Source organism: Branchiostoma floridae, chromosome 8 (assembly GCF_000003815.2).
Source record: "Branchiostoma floridae strain S238N-H82 chromosome 8, Bfl_VNyyK, whole genome shotgun sequence".
In the NCBI taxonomy this organism is placed as follows: Eukaryota; Metazoa; Chordata; class Leptocardii; order Amphioxiformes; family Branchiostomatidae; genus Branchiostoma; species Branchiostoma floridae.
Window position 1 is genome coordinate 16585384 of NC_049986.1, and position 24920 is coordinate 16610303.

The 24920-nt window shown below is 40.6% G+C and overlaps 1 protein-coding gene across 6 annotated transcripts in view; it reads left to right on the forward strand.

Annotated features, from left to right (window-relative positions):
- LOC118421422 (netrin-G1-like) overlaps positions 1-22825 on the forward strand; it is a 91166-nt gene extending 68341 nt beyond the window's left edge. For all 6 annotated transcript variants that reach the window (XM_035828699.1, XM_035828698.1, XM_035828702.1 and 3 more), the window contains 7 exons: positions 6999-7304; positions 16419-17068; positions 17646-17747; positions 18108-18190; positions 21401-21568; positions 21879-22022; positions 22165-22825. In XM_035828699.1, coding sequence (XP_035684592.1) covers positions 7074-7304; positions 16419-17068; positions 17646-17747; positions 18108-18190; positions 21401-21568; positions 21879-22022; positions 22165-22397 — 1611 coding nt within the window. In that variant the 5' untranslated portion in view covers positions 6999-7073 and the 3' untranslated portion in view covers positions 22398-22825. The remainder of the gene's footprint in view (positions 1-6998; positions 7305-16418; positions 17069-17645; positions 17748-18107; positions 18191-21400; positions 21569-21878; positions 22023-22164) is intronic.
- The last annotated feature ends 2095 nt before the right edge of the window (positions 22826-24920 follow it).

The window sequence follows — 24920 nt, forward strand, 5'->3', positions numbered from 1 at the left end:
AGTAGGGATTTGACCGGGTGATAACACACCGGGTTATTGCACAGGGCTGTCTGCAGTTTGCTTTGATCCATCAGGGTTGAAACCCTGGAATACTCGTTCACCTTTCTGACATAAAAGAAGCAACTTCGGGCTGACGATATATCTCTTGTGGCGTGATGTCTTCATTTATGGCACTGCTGCCGCGTTCGTCTTCATTTGGATCTCATTATATCCGTGTGATAGATTGTTGAAATGAGAGTTAAGGACGGAGGAGGGCATCACGGGTAATAGTGGCTGACACCTACCGTGCCACAGGGTACAATAAGCTGCACGCACCCACCAGCCTGGGAGGGCTTTTTCGACACCTCGAATGAGACTATTTATCTCCTGCTGAACGAATTTCAGAATATCGGGACCCGACTGCCTATTCCTTCGCGCACGTCATAGACACGCGCACTTTAGTATGTCTTCAGAACATACGGAATCGATCATACTCACTGTGGGTGGCTGTATAAGGTACAAAGGTCAAGCGTTTATGGGCGTAGTCGAAAAAAGTGCTTAACTTTTCTTGGAATTATTGAGGTAGCTATACAGAATCTATTTCCTGTGACTAGAGAAGGCATTATAGTTCCGTGAGAAATATCCATCATGCTGAAGGAAAGTGAAGGCCGTTTGTTTTGCGGGGATGTATTTTCTCTGTAATTCACATGCACTTTAGATATCTTCTTTGCACGGCAGTGAATGTGGAAGGTCATGTCTTACATGTAGCTCAGTTTTAATAGTTCAAAGTATATCCCTGCAATAATGCATGTAACGTAAAAACTAATTCAACCAAAATTTATATGTGTACGTGTGCGTTTGTAAACGTTAAAAAGAAGAGCCTTTTACTAAATTACTTTGAGTATCATTTCCTGTAGATGCAGTTAAGAAGATGTGTATCTATACGTGTACTGAAAGACCATCGTCAAAAGGTGTGACGTCGTGACAAGTTATTTTTGATTATACTTTTTCTACACGTTTGGAGATGATGACACAGCTTTTTTGAATATTCAAAACTTCTTCTTTAGAATTTCTGAAACATCCAAACTAATGTAAAGAGTTACTGACTCTTGTAACAGCTCAGTTCAAAATGTAAAAAATACCTCTGCATAATCTGGTTGAACGCTGAAACTTTCCCGAGTGTGCACTAGAGCAGCGTTGAACGTATCACTTTAGAATCAGACATCCACACTTACATTGCCTGAGGGTTGATTCCCAACTCATTCCTGGGCAGACATACCTTATCTCAAAGTGATACTGAATCAGTCCAGTATGCTCAGTCCGCGTGTCGGTCAACCCATTCCCGCATTTATCTTTACGGGGATCAATTGATTGCCTATTATTGAGTCACAATGTAGTCCTAGGTATCGGGCTGGTTTAGTATATGTGACTATTGTAGGTCCATCTCTCTGCCATAGATGGTTCTAATCAAATGTCAAGGGCTTTTGTACATGTGGAACTCCGTTGTAGATGTGCGAGACGAGATTCCTGTGGGTACAGTGTTGTTTGCTTGTATGCATGGATGTAATTTTGTGGCAACTATATGACGTTGAAGACTAACAGTGTCATATAGTTTTCACGGGTAAAGGAAATTTCTGAACAAGCAGATCTTAGGTAGGGAATGAAAATTTTAGATCTGGCAGTCCACAAAATTAAGACGTATTTGTTTAGTCATAACGGTGACGGAACGGTTTTTTAATCATGGCCCCCACCGTCTATATCTTTATCCCACCGCAGGTCCAACTTACATTGTTCATTGAACACTGTGTGTGAGTTTGGAGTTGGTATCAGAAACAACATGCTAACAATATTGTCAATAGATGTCATTTCCAAAATCTATTTGGAGATGTTATGGGCACAGGTATAGCTGCAGGGCTTGTCTCCCTACATTACTTCAACTTGTATCATCATCATGCATATTTAAGCGTCCTTATATGGAGGGTACTCGGGGTTTTTCAACATAATGATGATGTATAATACAAGCCTGGTCGAGGTTTGATGCCAAGTGGCCAATACAATACGTTTTCAGGACAATTATTATTATCAGATCCAGAATACTCTCCTCTCGATTTGAGTATGTCTTTAGATACATACAGAGAATGCAACTGTAATTACAGCAATACTTTAATTTTTGTCTAGTCTTATATCTTATTGATGTCTATTACGAGCACCGGGGGTTTGACTGTTTTTAGATATATGATAAATCGCACCCCTGTGGCAAACACCAGGTGTGTCCAAGAAGAGTAGAGACCAGTTGCTCGGATTCAGATTGGTGCTTTCGTAATATCGGTCACGTTTACAATTGATTTTTCTTACAATATTTTAGCCTGGAATCGGTTATTGTGGGTAAGAGCTTCCTTGTTTGGCATTCTACTTGATTTCTTAGCCTGATGATCAATTTTGATGATATATGCAGAATGGCATGACGGATTACCTTTCTGAAGTAGGGAAAAGCTGGGGAGATTTGATAAGTTTTGATATGTTTTCGGCGATAGATGGCTTTCGACCGTTAACCTACTACTTTCTTTGTGATAGACAACACCGTGGGCTATCTGTGTGTAAGCCTTTGGAACGAATTGTGCAGAAGCTTTCCTGGAGAAAAAGGCATTTCTAGAGAAGAAGCTTTCCAAAATACAACATGTGAAGTATTGAGCCAAGACACCTTATCATAGGATATAGCAACACCTCAAACAGAAGCTCGACATTTGGTCACGTTGTTAAAGTTGTGGCTAAATTTCTGTAAGACAGTAACATTTTATAAGACAGGAAGCCTGGATGATGACAAATGAGATGGTTGCTGAAATTCCCTTTTGTGTTATTTCCATACAAAACTGCACTCACTTTTCCGATATATAGCCCACTTGGTATGGAGGACGTAGAGTGTAGTAGTAAAATACGGAGATTACCCATGCCTTGTATTGGAATGTAAGAATATGTCGACATCGAAGCAAGACGGTAGGGTCGATTGGGCAAGTTCCAACGGCTGTATTACAGCTTTCATGACCCCTCTTCGGGTAATAGATGAAAGCTGCCCAGTCAGGCGATTCTGCATCGAGTTTCCACTGGATTTTTGGAAGCCTTGTAAAGATTTCGATTGTTTATGGTACAGAGAAAGTTGGAACAGATACACATATGCGACTTGTGTGTAATTAAAGAATAATAGTACTTCTCGGTTGTCAGGAAGATCGAGACCTCGATTTTCACGTGTGTCGTTGAATGCGTATATATTTGGTTCTACATAACTGCGTGGTATCTGCATTCGTTGAATACCAGTTTATGTTCCCAATTTAACAAGTCGAAGAGACGCTGGGATGATGTCTACAAAACAAGTTTCCTATTGCATTGATAACTAAAAAAGTGTGTGTTTCTTTAATAGCGGTAAGAATGATGACATGTCGGGGATTGCTTCAAAACCGTTCGACAAATTGTTCTGAAATACTTTTGTTTAGGATAAGTGATCATTGCAGCTGATTTATATTATTCAGGCTCTGACCCTGACTTTACGACCTTTAGAAATAAAGGCGTTGCGTGTCAAGGGAGCCCATTCTTTACGATTCTGTCACAGGTAGTGATACTTGTGTCTAATAGGAAAGGAAAGAAGTGTACAAAAAATCAATGAATACGCGTGGTATCTTAGTGTGATCCCGGCAATTAAACTGTGTTTTGATAGTATTGGTGGCGCCATCGCCATCTACCCCCCCATTCACATAAGAGATTATCGTTATCAATATTCAAGATTTGGAATGGGTGTTTTCTATATAATCAAATGATTTTCGAAGTAACTAAGCATCTATTGCCAGAGACTTTATTCTATAGATCTAATCCAGTCAGGCATTTATAATTCATAGACGTTTCATGGCGAAATTGTGTGGTATCGAAATCATATGCATGTTTATAGGTTTAAAACTCTTTAAGGTTTTCAAGAAAGTTGTGTTAAACTTTGACATTAATACCTAGCAGAACATCCAAGTCTTTGTCTATAGTGATGATTTATAGTAGAAAGAAAGCATCTTTGGCCATCTTCAGAACGTGCTGTTGAAGCAACGATACTTCTGGGTCATATGAACCTTATCTACTAGACTATTGCGAGTGTAGTTGGTTGGCAGATTGCTTTCCATCGTCATTTCTTTCGAGAGTAATGGCTTCTTTCCCCATCAGGGGTAATTTGTAGCCGAGTAACAACCCTTTGACGCTGGTACTTGGAAAGGTTGATGAACAGCGTGTCATACTATTTGTATAACTTCAGCAACTCACACCCACTTTTGGCTCAATTGGGACTATGAATAAAGCGGCAACGTGACCCACTCTTTGCCTAGATCATTCCCTCGTTACCTATAGGAGACGGGTAAGAAGCTCACTAACATTGCAGCAATCACCTCTGCACGAAACTAATACAAGTATTGCGCTTAACTGGTTCACTGTAACCCTGCAACTAAGTGATAAGTACCTTACCATTGGAGTGATTGATGAGCTACTGCTTTCAAGCTGAGGACTAACCAGTATTATCTACCGTAAAGCAACTCTCTATGACTGTACAATTAGAGCAATCTAAACACTCTTTCATCAAAATCAATGTCATCAGAACGATTCTGCACACTTTGCATTGAAGTTAAGCCGGGGAATATGATAGTCATTTGTTATCACTTTAAAATCGCTTTTCTCATATGGAAAATTGTAGGTAATTGAACTAGCTTTGTTCACCCTCTCAATGGATCTATGAGGAAAATTGTTCTCCAGAAGTCCAATTCAAACTTTAACTGAAAATTAAGATAAGGTAAGGGCAAGAGTTTTCTTTGTAACAGAACACACGCTAAAATAAAGATATTTCACATGGACCTTGTACGTGTTATATGTGTGACAGTGCTTGCAGCATCCATAAATGCAGTTTAATAGTGATTTGATAAAATAAACAAGTCTTACCGGTCTCTCAGTTGAACTACTTCTAACTCTTATATTATAAGTGCCCTAGACTGGTTGATGTTCCACCAACGCCGTCAAAGTGATTGGTCTGTATGAGCTCACATACAGACAAAAAGCGAACACAATCCAACAGATATACGCAGAGAATGATGACTGATGACATAATATCCCACTGTACTGACGGAAAGCACATTTGCAGCGAGGGACTCCATCCAAAGGCATGCATGCTATTCATCTTACTGGGGTGTTGCAATATTGAATCGCCAGTTTGCAATCTGGCTCATGCATTTACTCGGTTTCTGGGGCGCGGTTGTCCCAGATTTGGTTAGGCTTACATTGTAGATCTGGACCCCCAACAATAACAGCGTTAAGCTGGTAAGAGGATTTCATTGGTTCACGCAAAGCCACTCTTCACCGCAGGACAACCCAGCAGTATGTCATGAATGTCAATCTGTGGCTACAATAGCCGTGGATAGTTATAGCTGCATGCTTTACGTGCAAAACTATTATGATTCTGTTTCTCTGTGACCTAGATTGCTTACACAGCCTGATGTTCTATAGGCTTAAATCATATATACATACACGAAGCAGTGCAGAATGCATGAATGAGTGTACCTCCATAACCACCATGGATTTGGATAACTAATATGCAACATGTTTTAGAAACTTTGAAAACGTAATCCTTGTTTTTTTACTTTAAACGTAATCGTCTGGTCGGCGTGACGCCTCTCTGCTACCTATCGGTTAAATGGTCGGCTGTGATTCACTATCGGGTAGGGAATCCGTCATAAAGCTAATGCCTCGAGGGTATTGGGCCTTATAACAAAAGCTGAGACCCCAACTCCCAGCCCATGCATTTCTGCCTTTAATCCTATCCAATTAATTTCAGGACACTGGCTTATTTTGCCCGGATCTTAGGAGCATCCGGTTGAAGCCCGGAATCCATTATAACGCCATTACCGTCACAACTCTACTGATCGCCACCATATACAGACTGCCAGTCTAGTTTCAATGATGCTTAAAAAGACATGATTGGTAAAATCATCTCATAAAAGATGGATATTCCATTGCAGACATGTCAGTTTTTTCGCTTTGTATAACTTGAATTACCTATTCCGATACCATTGTTGCAAATATGCTAAGCAGATAAAGTAATGTCTTCTAGATACACCTCACTAAAGCTCTTTCGAACGGAAACGCCCAGAACAAAAAAGTATATACATTGATATCAATGTTACTGCAGAAAGGTTTCATGTGTGGTATGTGGATGATAGTGAACGATGCTGTCATTTCCTGCTGCTAATAAACACCTGGAGGTGATTGAGGTCCGGAGTTGACAGGTGTTGCAGTAGTCACGATAACAGCTTATTAAAACGTTTCATGTTTGGGACAAGACGAATGACGCCTTACGGCGACCACTGACATAGTTCCCTCAACAAAGGTTGTGCCTTAAGGTGCACTCTCACTGCACTTGCGTCAAGCTTGCGTCACTGCGGGGTTCGGTCACTGCGTCACTTATTTGTGATTTTCTCCGATTTTTTGTAATGTAGATATTGCGTAATACGTAAAAGTATGAGATAGAAGACGACAAAAGAAACAAAAAGTAAGAAAATTCATTCTTTATCTCTGAAATTCGTTGAGTATCTTTCGAATCAGCAGTGATGCAAGCTTGACGCAAGTGCAGTGAGAATGCACCTTTACATAAACGGTGTCCAAGTTCTCCCCTCTAATATCAGAAAACAATATTTTGAAGATACTAATCTTTGCTTGATACTAATTTACAAAGCATATTATATCCTTGTAAAACTGAGAAAGTACATTTGTACCTTTATATGCTAGTAAAATAGTTTTAACAAAGTCTTAAACTTTGACGGCCATTATACTGCATAGTCTGCACGACAATTTTCATTTACCTTTCCCGTTTTAATGTTAGTTTTCACACAACGAATTTTATTTCTTCCAGCGGATTAGAAGGTAAATAGGGTTAGTTACCTCCACAGTCAATACGACCAATCAGGTTCAATAACAGTCAAATCACCAGGTGTTCTTTACCATTTCAGACGAGCACACGTACGTACGGAGAGCACGCTGATGTTGCCATGTCTGACTGACGACGAACTGCTATGTAGCAAACGATGACCAAGAGCGTCCTTAGGCTTCCACTGGGGGTGGTGTTGGCCTTGACACTATGTCCCCATCCCTCAGTGAACAAACTCACAGGATGCGAGTACCCGAACGTCACCACCGGCATGCTGGAGTACAGACCGTGCGAACCGATGGTCATGGACATGGCCAAACTGGTCGACCCAGTGGTGGAGCCGGCCAACATGACCTGTGGTAACACCGGGTCGGAGTTTTGTACTATGGTAAGTGCAGAATACTTTTACTTGATAATAGTAATATAGTTTATTTTATAATTTCTAATGTTTACTGGTCTGATACTGCCTGCCTACTGCTATATTAATGTAAAAGTTTCCGAGTCCTGGTATCGAGTGTCTATTCAACTTAGAATCTTACAGCTATGGTGGCGTGAAGTAGGCGGGTACACAAGCGTAGAAAACACGAGTGACGGGTTCCATTCTTGGCTAGAGGTTTAACTTAAAAGTCCTTGGGTCGACCCTGTGATGATCTGTGCACGACTTTTCTCACTTCAACCAGATGTAAACACGAGTACCTGACTTCGGTTGGGAAGGAAAAATGCGGTGGGAGGAGGGGGATGCCCCCCCTCCAATACCTTGTCCTATATACCATTAGCTGCCCTAAAGGCATCGAAAATGCTACGTGACTACTCTTACATTCAGTGAAGGAGCAAAAATAGTTACTCTCAGTTTCGGTCGGATGTGATGCTGCTAAACGGTTGTGACAAATATTGGCGTATTAGGAAGACGAGGGTTAGCATGCTGAAAGGATGAGACAACACAGATGTAGACCGACCAGAGTGACGCCTTTGTCACGTAGTGCACTGAACTGAACCAATAACAGGTCAATTGTTCACGGATAGGGTAGTACAAAAATGTATTATATGATCACAACAGTAAAATACAACATGTTAGGCACTATAAGATGTGATAGATTCTGAAATCGTTTCTAGAGTAGATCACAATTTGCTTGCTCAATTTTGCATTGCTTTAGGAGATATTTCTCTTTGTAGCTTTTCATATCCCTCACCTTAGTGGCATCTATTCTTTAGAAGACTAATCTTGACTCAAATTTCTTTTGACACATGTGCAATCAACCAGTCTGGAAGGGAGAATAACACATTCCCGATTGATCTAAAGATTATCCGATGGGTTTTAATCAGTAATGCAGGGCGTTTCGTGCGAGGGGGAAATCCCCAGGCGACCTGGGTTATTCTAATCCAGCCGTAACGTTTTGATGGGTGCTGAAATGATAGCGCCGAGATTACTGTCATCACCTTTTCAAAAGCTTTCGAGAGCTGGCGCTGGATATTAAGAGAGATTTATTTTCATGGACGTCTGAATAAGAACACGCATGCTACACGGAAGAGATCGGTAACTTTACTAACTGAAAAGGAATACTGGTGTTTTTTGGTTGTTTTGTTTTGTTTTGCGACAAATAAGTCTTTTGTTACGAAAATGCAGATAATGTATATTGAAATTCTTAGCTATGCTATCTTTCTACTTAATTGTAAACACGACGTAGTTTTATACAGTGATGCATACGGATACATGTGATTTAGTACTGCGAGGTTCGCGAACCAAAACTTTATACTATTGTTAGACATTTTGACTTGATACTCACTCATCACCTGCTCTTTTTAATGAAAAAGCACTCGAAATAGATTTAGATCCTGATTATCTTCCTCAGTTGTCTTGCCTTCGTCCTGTCTCTTCTCACCAGGGCTTTCAACAAGTTCTCAGACATAAAACAATAGCAACGTCGCCTGTAAGCCAGATAAGAGCCTAATGAAAGCCATGAATTGCCCATGATTTATGCTATCATCCCCCTATCCCGACAGAGTAGTGCATGAATCATGCATGGTGTCGTAATAAGTGACCTACTGGCACGGTTTGGGGGACTCTGATACCAGAGGGGATGTTAACCGGTATCGACATACAGGAGGGCGTTTCTCAGAGTTAGGAACTTAATTTCTGTTTATGTAGCCTTAAAGTATACACATATACCATATATTCGTGTTTGGTGTTTTTATTTCATCACTATGTTGACTGTTAGAATGGAATTTGATATCCTGCAACCGTATTAAATTACCGAAGTCTGTGGTTTTCATGCAGATTAACTTTAAACGGAATCCCACCCCACTCCACGCCATATCAAATTTAGATAATCTTTCACAAATGATCTAGGTGATCATTATGAATTTGAGATAATCTTTTCGGAATAAATGTTCATTGTGTTGATAATCTGTTACTCTTAAAGTTTGCCTTTTGGTATAATTCACTGATCACATTGGATATAGGGATATCGGCATAAAGGATGATATTTCTGTGCTGTAGCAGTTTACTTTATGTTCTATAGATCTACGATGTAAAGTTGTTGTGAATATTTCAAAAAGTTTAAAACGCCAATAGCCCTAACCTGTGAGCCATAAGGCACTTAGTTGGGAGACGTTTAACAGAAAGGTGTTTAGAACGTATTTCGCACACTTTTACCTGCTTTATGAGTTTTTCAAGGACATAATGTTATCTCTATCTAATGTCAATTACAACGAATGCCAGGATTTCATAACAAGGAATATTAACAGAACATTTGGCGGCAAGAACGCTGTAACAACAATTACACTGTGTGTATGTTGTAATAGGTAAAATACCTGAGGTACCAGTCCAACCCCCTGAGGATGGTGCTCTAAACTAAGCCCACAAGTCTGTGATCGTCAATTCACCACTTAATTGGCATATCGGAGCCCAGGGGGCTTGGCTTGCCCCAAATTACCCACACGACAGCCGTAATTCAATTTCGCTGTTTGCTGCATCGTTGCTACTTAGACAGGATTTATTTCATCTCGTACTTTGATTTTTTTAGTTTGCTGTAATGGAAGTCAACAGTGGCGAGGCTTTGGGACCCCATTTCGTATACATGTACCTACCAAGAGTGTATGGCGAATTCACGTCGTCAATATCGTAAATGAATCTTTTTTTTAAATTTGTACTTGTCCGCATCTGTACATAGCTTCCTCCCAGAATAAAACTACATATATATAGGTTCAAATTATTACCACAATGACATTTTCATGCTAGACATCTCCACGGTGACATCTCTGGGTGCCATGCAGCATAGCCAGTCGGTCAGAGGCCACGATGTCGTCTGTCAGACCCGGACTAAAATGTCATTGTGAACTGTTCACAAGAAAACTTTCCGTGACGTTCCCAAAAAAGATTTATGCTCGGTTTGGCTGACGGAACTGGCACTTCGCGTGCGGAACCCCAGCAGTTCGTACATTATCAAAGCGCAGATCGATTTCTCTCTCCCACCAGTGCCGGCATCATTGTAAATAACACCCATAAGACTAGAGAAAAATCCAATCGTGCCTGTTACACGTTACATACTACAATTTCTTTCATTACCGACAGGGTAAACAAAGATGCGTCACGAGCATCAGTAACAAGCACCATGGAGGACAGCAATGTACGTGTCTTGCAAAGTGCAACTGTCTTGGTACTTAAAAGACTGTTTTGGATCCTTCTCGGTGGTTGGTTATGTCACAGACTGCTTGAGGATCCTATGAGATCAAAATCGTACTGTCGCACAACCTATGGGACCGCGCCTTTCTGGGTTCTAAAAATTCGACTTGTGATCACAAAAAGCGTTTTTACTGTAATCGTATTGTCGAAGTTGTCATGACGATACAGGCATGTGACAGGATACGAGTGTACGTAAATCTAGGTCGCATATTTCCGGTGTACCGTCGAATTTTTATTTTAAGTAGTGAAAACACACCACCAGAGCACCACCACGGCACAGATAAAGCAGCTCCCTGGATAGGCTTTGAACAAAGGCAGCTTGTATGGTCGGAGATGAGGACGGAAAGCTAGCAGTATGCAATCTTTAAGTCTATTTTTAAACCTACATGCCTTTTTGCCAGACAGTGCAGCACTTGCAAGAACCCAGGCTCTCAGGGAAGCTTTAGGTGGTTGGATCCATCCAACTTTTAATCAATCCATCCTCCTGTTTCTCCAAGGATTTCATCGGCTTTTACCTCCCTTGGACCTTTTTGCTGACATAATAGGATCTTCCCATGAAACATATTAGGGAATGAGATGGAACACAGCCCAGCATTGGAGGTTGAATCACCTGGGTTTATCAGACGTCCAGTCAGAAGTCCCGATGGATATCTTTCACTCTGCTGCAGCCTGAAGCAATCAGAGTCTTTGATTCCTCCCAAATTGGCTGAAAGCACTTTAAGAGAACTTCAATGATTATGGGTCAATACTTTAAAAACATTGTGGAAGAGGTGTGGTTTGTAGAAATTGCAATTGGCTTCAAACTGTTTTATAAAACACGAAAGAAAATTTCCAAAAGAGCCTTTGACACAAGAAACTGTAATAAAATGTGGTCTGTAAATTGTTATGACCAACGTTGCCGCGTCTCTAGACAAAGCTGGTTTTTGGGGACTATCTAAATAAAGTTGGACTAAATTTTGGCACTTCTTGAATCAATACACTTAACAGGCATGTATGAGGGGCTTAAGGTGGTATATTCGCGTTTACTATATTCTAACGTATCTTCACAAGCAGACATATGTATCCTACTGACTTATCCGTCTTTTTATGTATGTATGTATGTATGAGTGAAAGCAGTCTAGACTGATCTTGGTCCAAAGTTATTACAATTGGCCGTATTGATATTCACCTTTCAGTGGCACTTCAAGGAGCACCCTAGATATCATTTTAACCGGGACAGCAACTCTCAGTAAAAGTTGTGATATTTCCACCCCAAACTTGGCGGCAAAGGGCCATTAGCCACCTTGAGGGAACGCGCCCATCCATCAAGAGAACACAATGTTGTCGTTGTCAATGAGTATTCACCACATGGCGGCATCGCCTTCTCGATCGATGCCAAGATGTCTTCCTCCTGCCTTGCGCGTGTAATGGAAGCGTGATAATGCGGGACCCATGACTGGAAGAACATCGAGCTGCAGGAAATGTCACCCTGATTACAAGATAAGATCGTCATATTTCCTTCCAATTGGGCTTCCTGGGAACATAAACTTCCCATTACAATTGCTTTATAAAGTACTGATTTTATCTTGAGCATTATAATTTCAAGTTTAAAAGAACAGCGACAACATTTTTGTTTACTGCAATCAGGTGAATCACTGAGATAAAGAGGATTGGGCGCCGGAGAATGCAGCTATCATCAAAAGATGAGTTGTCTTAGTTTACTTTACTAATTGTATTTATTAACAGCGCTAGTAAATAAGAACATATGAAGTCGTCAATGTACTTTCATTGCTTTGAAACGAATTGACATTTGTACCTGGTTTACGATTGGAAAGCTCGAAATCGTTCATTAATACATTCTGCATCCGACCGCTTATCATACGTCACTGCACGTATCGATTGATGCTAATATACATGTATGTGTATTGGCGAAAAATGGTAGAATAGCGTTCCGAGGGTATTTTAACTACATTACCGCTGATGCTAATAAGCGTATTGTAAATTTCCATGAAAACAAAACTTTCAAGGAGAAGTCAAGAACAGAAATAAGATAAACAGCTTTTGTTTCTATCATAGAGAAGTTTTGACAACCACCACTGTCTATGCTCATAGCTATGGTGCGGCAGCTAACATGCCGCCACTCTCTCTCTCTCTCTCTCTGTCTTTGAAGTTCAGCATAAATGGCAATTTAAGTTGACTTGCGAAAGCGACCTGCGGTAAGTTGTACTGAAACGTTGTAATATGAGCAACGACAATATTGGAGAATGCCACGCGATTCATATCAAAACATGCCTCCCAATATCATTCACGCTCACTTAGCGAGCGACGGAAAATTGCCTTACCATTACTCTGAGGCAAACGTTATCTCCTAGGAAATAGCATACATAAAACAAGCTGTGGCATATATTGTAATTGGCGTATTAAAATCCGTATCATGAGATTCTTTGACTTTATGATAGCTTAATGTGATGAATTTAAAAAGGGTAATGATGACAAGTAGTAAATTACATATTTGTAAAGCACTCGTATGTAATCTCTTTGAATACTTTCCTAATAACCAAGATTCAGTTGAATATATATATACTATATAAGCCATGCTTAACTGCCAAGCTTCTTCGCCCTTTGAGGTGTTTGCATGAATGATGGCAACAAAAATTGCACTAGTTCATGATATTTGTTTTGACATCGCCTCAGGCGCTCTTTCGTGTGTTTCATAGTGACAAGCTGGTATAAATCATGTCAAAATGTTTCTCGTGTGCAAGCGCAGATAAGGCCTGCAGAAATTTGTCATGTTTGAGTTCTTCTTTATTGCTTGTGTCTTAATATACTGCGAGTAATGTTGTATGAACGGGCACGGATGTATAAAGATGTTACCAGCGCGTGGATAATGCTCTGTCACAGTCGGAAGTATGTTTTGAATTCTCCTGTGTTCTACACCACTGTTTCTAATAAAGAGCAAGGGAAAACCATTCGTCAGCATGAAATATTTATCGTGGTTTTATTTCATATTGAAATCGAGTGCCTACAAACATGCAGACCAAGAAAATGTTGCGAGTACTGTCAGTATTATCATCGCAGTCTTCTTTAAGTTCATTTTACAACAAGCTATGCTGTTCACAGGCAGGCACATACACTGACAAATGCATCCAAAATATAACCTTCTTGGCGAATTGTAATATGAGTAAGTAATCATGTCTGCCCAATGAAAAGTATACCTTCATGTGGCTCTGCTTGACCTCATGGAATGTGAGCATGACCAGAACTAATCCAAGCTAGAAATCCCTTCTATCCCAAGCCACTACTACACTGCCTAAGAAGATACAGAGTCTCTGAGGTCTTGCATACCCGTTAGCCATGTAACCAAGGTACCTGAATACTCCCAGAGTTATACGAAACAATGCCCTGATGGCGTGCTAGTTTTTTTCCTAACCAATAGCACTAGGGCCGGCGCAACACGTTTGTTATCTTATTTTATGAGGACGAGCAATGTCGTAAGCCCGCCTTAGCCCCGGGAAATCCGCCTTCGTAATTAATAGACCGTATGGTTAAGCCCGATGCAGATAACGCAGCTACCCTAAACACTCCTCGGTAGGCCGTATTCTGCTCATGGCTAACCCGACCGTGAAGGCAGTTTGAAAGCTACTCATAAAGCCAAAGATTGGCATGCTGTCTTTTGTCGACTTCACATTCACTGACAAAAAGAAAGCAGTTCACATTTTAACATCACTAAACCCACACATGATAGAAAAAGTGGGATCTTTCGTCTTCCACTGTCTTCGAAAAAGGAGTCGAACCCAATAACCCAGGATCTAGAGTTAGCTTTTATTAGTTTTAGACCAGAGTAGACACTTGTGTTATTGTATCTTACACTCTTTGAATCTATGTTACCTGCAATTAGCCCACAGGCAAGAATTTGCAATAAACTTGATTATTAAAAGTACAGGTAGATACGAAATGCAGATAACCATTATGGACTGCAACGTATGGAAGTTCGAGAGGAACTGATTGATACGATGACGTACATAAAAGGTTTTAGTTTTCCCGTGGTACTGAAACAAAGGGTATTTTCAAGACGAACCAAGAATGGCCGTGACGTTGATGGATCAATCAGGGAATTGAGCTGAAAATCCACACGCCTACCTATTGACAGGAGGGATACATCATGACACCATGCCCTTGCTGGCTGAGGAGATGGTGCTTTGACTGGAGTTTAATCACAACTGCAACGCAATATAGATTTTCCGTTCTCTTTTAGGAAGGGCGTGTCCTTTATACATGTTTGTATGTCATACGAGGGACACATTAATCAACATACATGCATAGTGTACATAAACATTGCATAAACTTTAGCGAAGATGAATAAGGCTTATTTAGAAGCGTTTGATACGTATTGATATATAAGAACAAACTTCTGATGAATTTGCCCCACCAATCAGCTGAGGCTAGGGATCATTCGATAATTCAAACGGGCCGTTTAGGTTTAACTTTTAAAATTAAAATTCATTCCTGCCCTGGGACAAAGTTAACCTGATTACTGTTCAGCCACCTGCGACATGACCCACCTATAGAAGACTTTCCCTGTAAGATCCACTACTATTCAGACTGGTAGTAGCAAGTTGCTCCTAGTGAGATTTGGTACGAGGTAATGCACATGTAACGATCGGGTCATTCCAGCAATCATTCTGCAATTGTGCTCTCGTCGCGTATATAGATCCCAAGCTGCCACACGCAAGCAAGCTGCTACTGATATGGTCCGCCATTACTCTAACAGCTAACCCCCTCTGCTTTGAAATCGCGCAACAAAGAAGAGCCTAGACGGACAAATCGATGTCCTCGCGCCTGATAGGCAACAACAATCCGGTCTAATGAGCGTGATGTATTTGTTACTATCCCATAAACTAATCCGATAAAATCGCACAACCCTTTGTGACAGTGATATTGTGGCCTCGCACGCCATGCCAGGATTGAAACATGGGTCTATTAACGAGTTGCTCTACACCCGATAGTCGGGAGGTGGTCACCCATCGATGTTAATCTATCTAGCTTGGACAAATCTATTGCACTAGGCTACCATGGCGACTGATCGTATCTACACGAAAGGATACATTTGAATACGAGGAAGATATTTTAAAAGATGGAGTTTGAAGTTCAGTAAACTAGTAATTCATGAAAATCTCATTTTTCTATGTGAACAATCTCTTTCACATTCGTTCCATTTAATTTGCTATGTTACATAGTTTGGACCTACCAGTTTTCGATGAGCAAAAAGTGAATTGGTCTGGTAGGATACGACCTATAATGCTTTGGTCGAAACCAAGCGTTAGTTACAGTTGCACCAGTGCTTGACAGGATCCTAGGACTAATAGTTGGTACATTTTAATTTTTGAAACAAATCTTTCTGTAGTACATTTGTGCAAGTAATATTTTCTTGTTGTTGAATCTCAATTTGTAAACTGAATAGACCCAACTTGAGGCAATTGAAACCCATTGTCGGGATACGTGATTAAATAGTAAGTGTGGTTGGCACTCCAATACATAGAATTAGCCTTATCACTTTACCTGTCCTAAGGAATCAGCTTATGACCATCGTGAAACCGCACCGTCAATGATGATGATTCTGTGCGACAGTTATCCCAGTATGTTGAGTCACTCCGGATTTTATACATATCATATAACGTTAGACCAGGTGGTCCCATTTGGTTTACTTTGTAATGTTCGTTAGTTGCCTGAATAAACAATGTTGACTTTATTGATTGACGAACAGTAACAGAGGCAGGGAGAACTGAGATTATTCGTTATTTCTTGTACAGACTTTGACGTTTCATCCACAATATTTTACAGGATGCTCCATCTACATGCGAAGTCTGCGATGCTCGTATTTCGGGGCTCGCCCACCCACCGAAGTTCATGACCGATGGAGAAAAGGGACCACAGCCTATAACATGGTGGCAGTCAGTGTCCTGGCTGAACTACCCATCCCCGCTGCAAGTCAACATCACATTCTCGTGGCAAAAAACGTTTGAAATCACCCAAAACATCAGAATAGTTTTCCAGTCCCCTCGCCCGTACCAGATGATCATCGAGAAGTCGCTAGATTACGGCGCGACGTGGCAGCCGTGGCAGTACTATGCACGCAGCTGTCGAGATGCGTTCGGGATGCTGCCGGCCAGGGCCAGCACCATCTCCCGGAGGGACATCACCAACGTCATCTGCACACAGCTGTACAGCAACACCCTTCCGCGCAAGAATGGCGAGGTGTTACTGGAGGTGGAGGATAGGTTCAGGTTATATCTGAACGGCAGAAAGAGTGGCAAGAACATCGACATCGAACTGCATCAGCACAAGGGCTTGGAAAAATTCGTGTCCCTGACGGACATGAGAATACGGTTGCTGCAGCCAGCCACTAACGGCGTCTATAGCAGGACTTCTGCAACTTCCAACGAACTCATGAGATATTACTACGCAATTTCTGATATCCAGATCAGGGGCAGGTTAGTATTAAAGACATGGAACAACAAGGGAACCGTTAATGCTTTCTATTCATAGTGGCAGAAACATGCGCATTGCCGTCAGTCTTTTATTCAACTTTTGCCAACATCTTTCCTACACTTGCACCACTGTATTTTGTTGTATGTTCGTCATCTTCTTGTGATTTGCAGGAAATCTAAAATGCTATATACTATAATCCTTTGCTGGTTATTTACACTCAAAATCACATCTGAAATAAGGTAAAAACTATCCAGACAGAACAAGGGAAATAATATATGACATAATATGTAAAATATTGCAATTGCAACTTCGATTTGAAGTCAAGACCAAAAGGTTGAAAAAGGAAATGAGATCTACATGTCATCTGTTGCACGTACAAGGGGTACGCCCATATGCAAAGTTACAATGTTGTGATACATACGATCAGTGATTAATTCTTTAAATTGTGTGAGTGTTTACTTAAAGGTAACATAATGTAAACTACTTATTTTCTTAAAAGAATGCATGCTAGGCATTTCGTAACATAAAGGTTATCTTGGTTTTCAAATGTCACTAACTATTATTCATTTCTACCGTTAGGTGTAAATGCAACCTCCACGCCAGCTACTGTCTTAGGGATACGAAGACTAAGAAGTTTTATTGCGATTGCAAACATAACACAGAGGGGTCCGACTGCAACAAGTGAGTGGCAATTGCGGCCTTGGCACAATTAAAGTTTCAAAAATATTATTGAAAAACTCTATCATTTTGAATTTGTTGACATCGAACTCCACAGTGTGTTATGGCTTAATTCAGACATGTGCATAATCTAAGACAACACAATTCTGTGTGTAAGCCTAACATAAGGGTTGTCTACTAAGTATTCAATCTCTATATGTACCTATTTTGTAATAATTGTGTCAAAATTGGTACAGTTGCAGTAACAAGAACTATAATAGAGAGAACTAATCAAGTCTTCCAGTTGATGAAAAGAGTGTGGGCATATTGATCGTAGTATCACGAAAACAGAAGACAATACTATGACGTGCTCTGTCCCTCCAGGTGTAAGAAGAACTTCGTCGCCAGACAGTGGGCGTCCGGCAGCTACTATCCACTGGGTACAGGTTCAGCAAATGAGTGTCGAAGTAAGAGAACATTCTATCATCATTGCACTTCGTTACGCGTCTATTTGTTCAAACCATTCTTTAAGATGTCATGATGTTACTTTCCTATTTACTCGTTTTAAGATATTACAAAATATCTATTGTTGATATGATTTCTAAGTCGTATTGATTCGGCGCTTTCTAGGATTTTCCAACGACTCGGCCTGTAAGTAGTTTTTGTTAGCAGTTAATACCCTCAATCCACTAAGACGGTGGCATCGCTAAGAACGCACTGCGGCCTAAAATCTGACAGAGCGCTCTCAGACACAATTGAATACCTTTACGCTTTGTGTTTTATTATCTTTCAGGTTTTACCTTTTACATATTCCAGATATCAATGAAAGACTTACACAAATTCAATTTAGGGCACAATGAGGTCACCGTCTAGTAGAATGGGGGCCTTAGCCATATTTATGCAGGTGAGATATATAGTATGAAAAACAACCCAGAGCAAGAACAATTATTGATAAACAAAATGTTTCCATATCGTTGTAAACTATAAAAGGACAAAGAGTGATGTGATTAAATGTCTGCATGGTGTTTGAAGAATCTATATAATTTTAAGCACCTCTGCGACATACTGCTTTGCCATGTTGTAACATAAATTGGACCCACATCATTTACTGTCGGCAAAAGCCAATGGTAGATGCGCGTTGACCAAGCGCCGTCTGGCGAGGTACCGCTCAATTCCAGGTGAAAGGAACACTAATCACAATGTCAGCTGATGTGTTGAGCGTTGAAAAGAATTCGTTCCAAAAGAGGGGCTCACGCAGCTGGTTGCAAACGTAATTTCGTCACTGCACATGCGTAAGCATTTGTACACCCGCCGTTTGGAATACAAACTGTTATCCATCTTCATATTCGAAAGATAACGCGAGTTTAAAAGTATATCCATAAACCTTAATTTTCCAGCGTCATCTACCGATAAAATGTAGATCTGCAGGACATATTACGAAAATTTATCCCAGGTTCTTGCCAAAAAGGTTGCATCGATAGAAATGAGACCATGAAAGATAATCGAATAGATCCGGCAATGCCCTATGTTGCCTCTAAGAAATATAGGATTATAAGTGTCCACCTTTTGCGTGGTGTTTCTCGTATTTTACTGTATCGATCATTCTTTTTACGAGAACCATCTGCTACCGTCGCTATCTTTAAATTGGTCCATGGTTGCCTTATTGATAAATGTCTCCAAAGCTTCAGCAATAACTTATACTGGCCCAGTATGTTAGAGAGGTTGCAAAGGATATTCGTTTAGATATTCTGCTGTTGAAGTTTTCTAACATATTATTTAACATGTTTTGGTACATTAATGTTGCACGATATTCGCTAAATCCGTGGAGGCTCGCTATGAATGTGAAGTCGAAGTTGACATCGGACCTTAGGTAGCATTTTGTGATATACGAAGTACGAACAGTGTGTTACCTTATTAGGATGAACAAGGAAAATGTTCTTAAGAAGACGGAATATTCCCATGGCTCCATATCGGACGGGGAGGCTTTGTTGGATGGCATTTTCTGCCTACGCAGGAATATCTGTTATAGTTATTGTACACGTAATGGTACCCTGTGGGATATCCATGGGAGGAATATTGTAAGCTTGTGCAGAATGGGATTCACTATAATGAAGCCTATAGTCTCGTATCAGCATAAAGGTTACGTGGAGGTTTATCTAACGTAATGCAAAATGGCTAGTCTTCGCAGTGAGATTAGAAAAGTGAACTTTCTTCAAGCCAAGGTTTTGATACCCAAAATTCTCGAGCATGCGAAGCCTCGAGCAAGAAATAAACCATGAACATGCATGGGAACTCGGTAAGGATCTATTCTTGAGTGATAGTCTGGCTAGTAGGTACATCAGATTATATATAGCATTTGGCAAAGTAGGCCTCTCTGACCGCGTTCTAGCTCTTCATGTAGCTTTAACGACGTGATGATTAATCGTATCATACTATCTTAGTTTGTCTGTAAATGGCTGTGTGATACGTCTTAGTATATGTATGTATAAACATAGAAATTCATGACCAAATCTACGAAATTTTAAATGTTGAAAGACAATTGAGGCATCAATCTGTATAGTATTAACACGCCCGAGCTCACGAAGCCTTATTTCATTTCTGCCAATACGTCAGAACGTCTCAAGGTAGCCTACAAGTTTCAGGGCTCACTTACAGACGGATGATTGATGATTTCTTGGATCACCGTAAATTTAAGCCCGGCTCGGTAGTTCCCGACCCCTGGTTGAGGTTAGGCTCTAAATCTGGTTTGGCACGTTAGTTTTCGTACCGAATAAGCCGTTCTGTACCATCAGGAGAAGCCCAACAAAGCCGGGAAAGTGCTTCATTCGTCACCCTGTGAACGGTTCTTTTGGTGGATCAAGCTAAATGACGTTGAAAAATCGTCTCCTCGGGCGATGGCTAATCTGAATATCGTTCTTCTTGACATTTGGTCTCAGCCCCGAAGTTTCCAGTCATCTATTCTTCAATTTTTTTCCAGTTCTGATGTGCGTTGGAATGTTTATAAACGAACCGCTACGAATAGAGGGGCATGTGTTATTGTGGTAATCCTTGTTGTGCCTAGTGGGATATAGGTATCTCCTTACAGGGATGGGTTACAAGCCCCTCCCTTTTGAAGACCTTTTAACGCGTGCTCAAAGAACATCCCTTCAGAAAGACGGTGCAGCCCCTACGAAAATGCTCTGACCCCGAGACTAGAACCGGGATATCTCCGTTACCGACTTATCAAAATAGGATCTCAACGATGAGAGCCTTTTTAACAGTTTAGCCACTGGACATCCTCTGTATACGCAACATGCTGTTGAGATTTAAAAAAAAAATATAGAAATAAGATTAATGCCTGGGAAGACGAGCAGAACTTTCCATCTATGTCTCCGTTGAACTAACGTTGCTGTCTGACATCAGGATCACACAACTAAAGCTACAAGGAATATCTTGCAAAGTAGAATTATTGGAATTCACAAGATTAATGTCGCATCTTAAAGTTTCTTCTTTGGCAGCCTGATACATAATACTGCATCTAAATTGGTATATGTCTAAGAATTGACAGTAACAAACTACAGCAGTCTTCTCCAATTTGTTCTCTTGTTTTTTCTCTGACTGAAGACATGGAAATGATGATATTGCACAGCAATTGCACCTCAAGATGTTTGGTTTTTACCAATTGTTTTATATTCCAGCATGTGAATGCAACACCCATTCTGACCGCTGCCGGTTCATCCAAGTGCTGGGGTACGTGGTCTGTATCGGGTGTTACCATAACACCATGGGCAGGAACTGTGCAGAGTGCCGCCCCGGGTACTACAGAGATGCTACCAAGGAGATCACCGCACACGATGTCTGCAAAGGTACCTAGACATAGTTTTGGATGCAATATTTCATTTGTTTTTCTCAAAATGATATGCCATCGAATTCATGAGCAATAACTATTCCAGAAGCACATTGCTGCTGCAATACATTTGACAATGCACACTGGAAGAAAATGTGTGAAATTTGCACAGTGTGAAATATGGCTCAACAAAACAAACTCAAAGTCATAAAAGCTCTTCATGATCAGGAATTCTTTCTCGCACTCTCATAGGTTCCTACAATGATGAATGTTGACTGAAGGGAGCTGTATGTTAGATCGTATTCATTGCTCTTTTTGTTGTTGATCAGCCTGTGACTGTAACCCCATGGGTTCGAGACACGACAAATGCAACGCCACGACTGGCAAGTGCCAGTGCAAAGACGGTGCGGATGGCATGCGCTGTGACATGTGTGTGGGAGCTTACTACTGGACAAGAGACAAAGGATGCCAAAGTAAGTGGTTCTGTTCTGACAACAAACCAAGTGAAGAAAGACACCCCCTCCTTAAAATGTGCAAGTGCATTAAAAGAAATTGCTGCTTTGGATCACTAGCTATACAATGTCAACTAATCTGGTAACGTTGTTCGGCTTTCAGAGGCCGTTTGTACCTTCAGCGAGGACAACAACTGCAAAAACGGCGGGACGTGCGACAACTACGAGAGATGCATCTGCCCAGAGGGATATACCGGCAGGCTTTGCGAGCGGGCAATCGGTATGACGTCACCCAGGAAAAATGGCGGAGTGAATGTAGCCACAAGAAAGATGCCGGGACATACATGCACCCTAATGGCTGTCCTGACTGTCATATTTTTGAATATGATATCCTGACATACGTAGACAACAGCACCGACTGACAAAGCTTGAATTGACTTAAAAACACGAACTTTTCTCATGAATTGTAAAATACAAGCTTAAAACTATTGAATATCAAACCCTTTGGTTTGTAAGATAGCTATTGGAAGTGGTTACATTCTTCTGTGACCCCGAGGTTTTGGGAACGATTGACTAAAATCCTTACTCCTGTCAAAATTAAGTAGCGAACAATTTTAAAATGTCAAAAAAAAAAACTCCATGGATACTTCCCTGCATGAATATTTGTAGGCAAACCAAGCTCATGTCCAAAATGCCCAATCTTGACTCCACCCATCAGTGGTTGAGGAGTGTAATGTTTAAGATGATGGGCATCGGTTATGAGCAAATAATTTCTCAGATGAAATAATCACAACTGTTGCTTAAATGTGCGTCTCAATGTTGACATTGAAGTGATTGAACTCCAGCAATGCTTGAGGAAGCATTGTAATTGTAACTGACATTTGTAAATAACCAAATGCTGAAGTAGTATGGTATTTGATACATACGCAAAAATTTATAAATTAAGATGACAAACACAATAGATGCTATTGCATATCACCATTTGTAAAATTTTTGCACCGTGTGATGAAATAGTAGTACGTCTCCACAACCATAAAGAATGCAAGAAAACGTTATCATTATAAAGTCGGTGTATGCTGAAATTTTCTACGTTGATGTTTTTTTACACAAGCAGTAGACCGCAAAGCATTGCCAATGCTTGATGGATGTGGTGAGGCCTGTCTAAGATGATGTTATAGTGATATGACATAGTTCGTACTGCATGTGCAGCAAAAGTTGTTATGGGCTCGCATTATGGACTCTGTATTAGAGTTGGTTTAGCGAGCCTGTTATCTATCGGTGCGACAGTAGATGATAAGGGATGGAGACATGACACAATGTATCTTAAAAACCCACGCGTAGATGTAGCCATTTGGGTGACGTGAATGTTAAAAAGTGAACACCTCGGTTTAAAAGAGACCCCCTAGCGTATAGAACCACTAAAATCACTCTGTGCAATTGAAAAGAGTTCTAGGAAAGGCCGAATGCATTTTGTGGAGTAGAAAGCAAAGCAGAAAGCTGTACATACAATTTAGTGAATTGTGATACATGGTAAGATAGCAGTAGTACTCTTTTTAATATGCATGCTTACGCCCTCAATTCATGGATAGAAGTATGATGTGGTGTGAACGGTTTTGTACATTGGAAGCGTGAAAGTATAGTTTAGAGTTGTGTTAAGGGATATCTATTTAATTGAAGGATGACGGCGAATGTACTCTCAACTTGGCGTGTTGGCAAAGTCTAGCAGGATTGCTATGTTTGTTTTCGTATTGCTATGGGTTTATCAGTGCACAAAACGAGCAATGCTTACAACAAATTGGACGCAAAGAAATGTTCAATATAATAACAGTTGCAGTTTCATATTAGCACGATTGCTATCTTTTGCACATCAATAACTTGTTTGATAATAAGCATATCGACATTGATAAAAAACGATATAAGGGTTTTACTACATTCAAACACTTCGAAATGCCGTCATCCTTCGATCAATATAAGATACCCAACGACTAGCATGATACCCATAATTCCCTGCAGTCAATATACCTCAAGAGGTGGCCGACCTTGAGTGACACAAGGTCAGTTATTCCCTTCCACACTGTGTGAATAAAGGCTATTTTTGATAGGGTACACCATATCTATCGGCGTCCGTTGTATTTTTCCCACAAAGAAAATCTTCGTCACTTTTACATGCCCGAAGAAACCTAAACGCATGGTACGTCCTTACAGCCATGTGAAGGCCAAGTCTATATACCCCTACGTCCATTCTAAACCGATACTAAAAGAAGGGTGTCCTTGCCAGGGGAGTTGAGAACCGTGCTGACTGGATATTCGTTACATATGAAGAAATACGCAAGGCGTCTACATTCTACACTACATGTAATCCACCGGAGCTAATATATATTGCATGGGACATCTTCAGATCGATAAGTCCAGATCAAGGACATTGGACGGTCCAATTTCCGTTGCGTAAGAAAACATGACGACGGAGGAGGCCCCTTATGTATAAAGTTGTGGCTTATTTTATATCCTTTTGAAGAGCTGGTAGCTGCCTCAACGATAAGTCACTTGCATAAAGGGTAGATATACTCCAATAAAGCGATACGTGGATCGACCTTTACGGTGATCCATACGGATGCCGGAAGTCGTGATGCAGTAAAATTCCGTTATCATTGAAAGGTCAATCATACTTGCAGTACTTAGCAGGGTGCTTACATATGATGAGACAAATACGGCGACAAATTGAAAAATTCTGAAACGTAGGAGACAGCTGAACCTTCCTGTCTTCATTTCGTTTAGTAGTCTTTTTTTTTCGGCACACTTTGTCTTTATCGATTTTCAAAGTTACTGTTCTGGAATATTAGTCACTGTGAGGGATTTACATCGGCTGCCGAACTAAGAAGAGTTTCTGTTTGTTGTATTTATAAGTCTAAGTGACGTAGT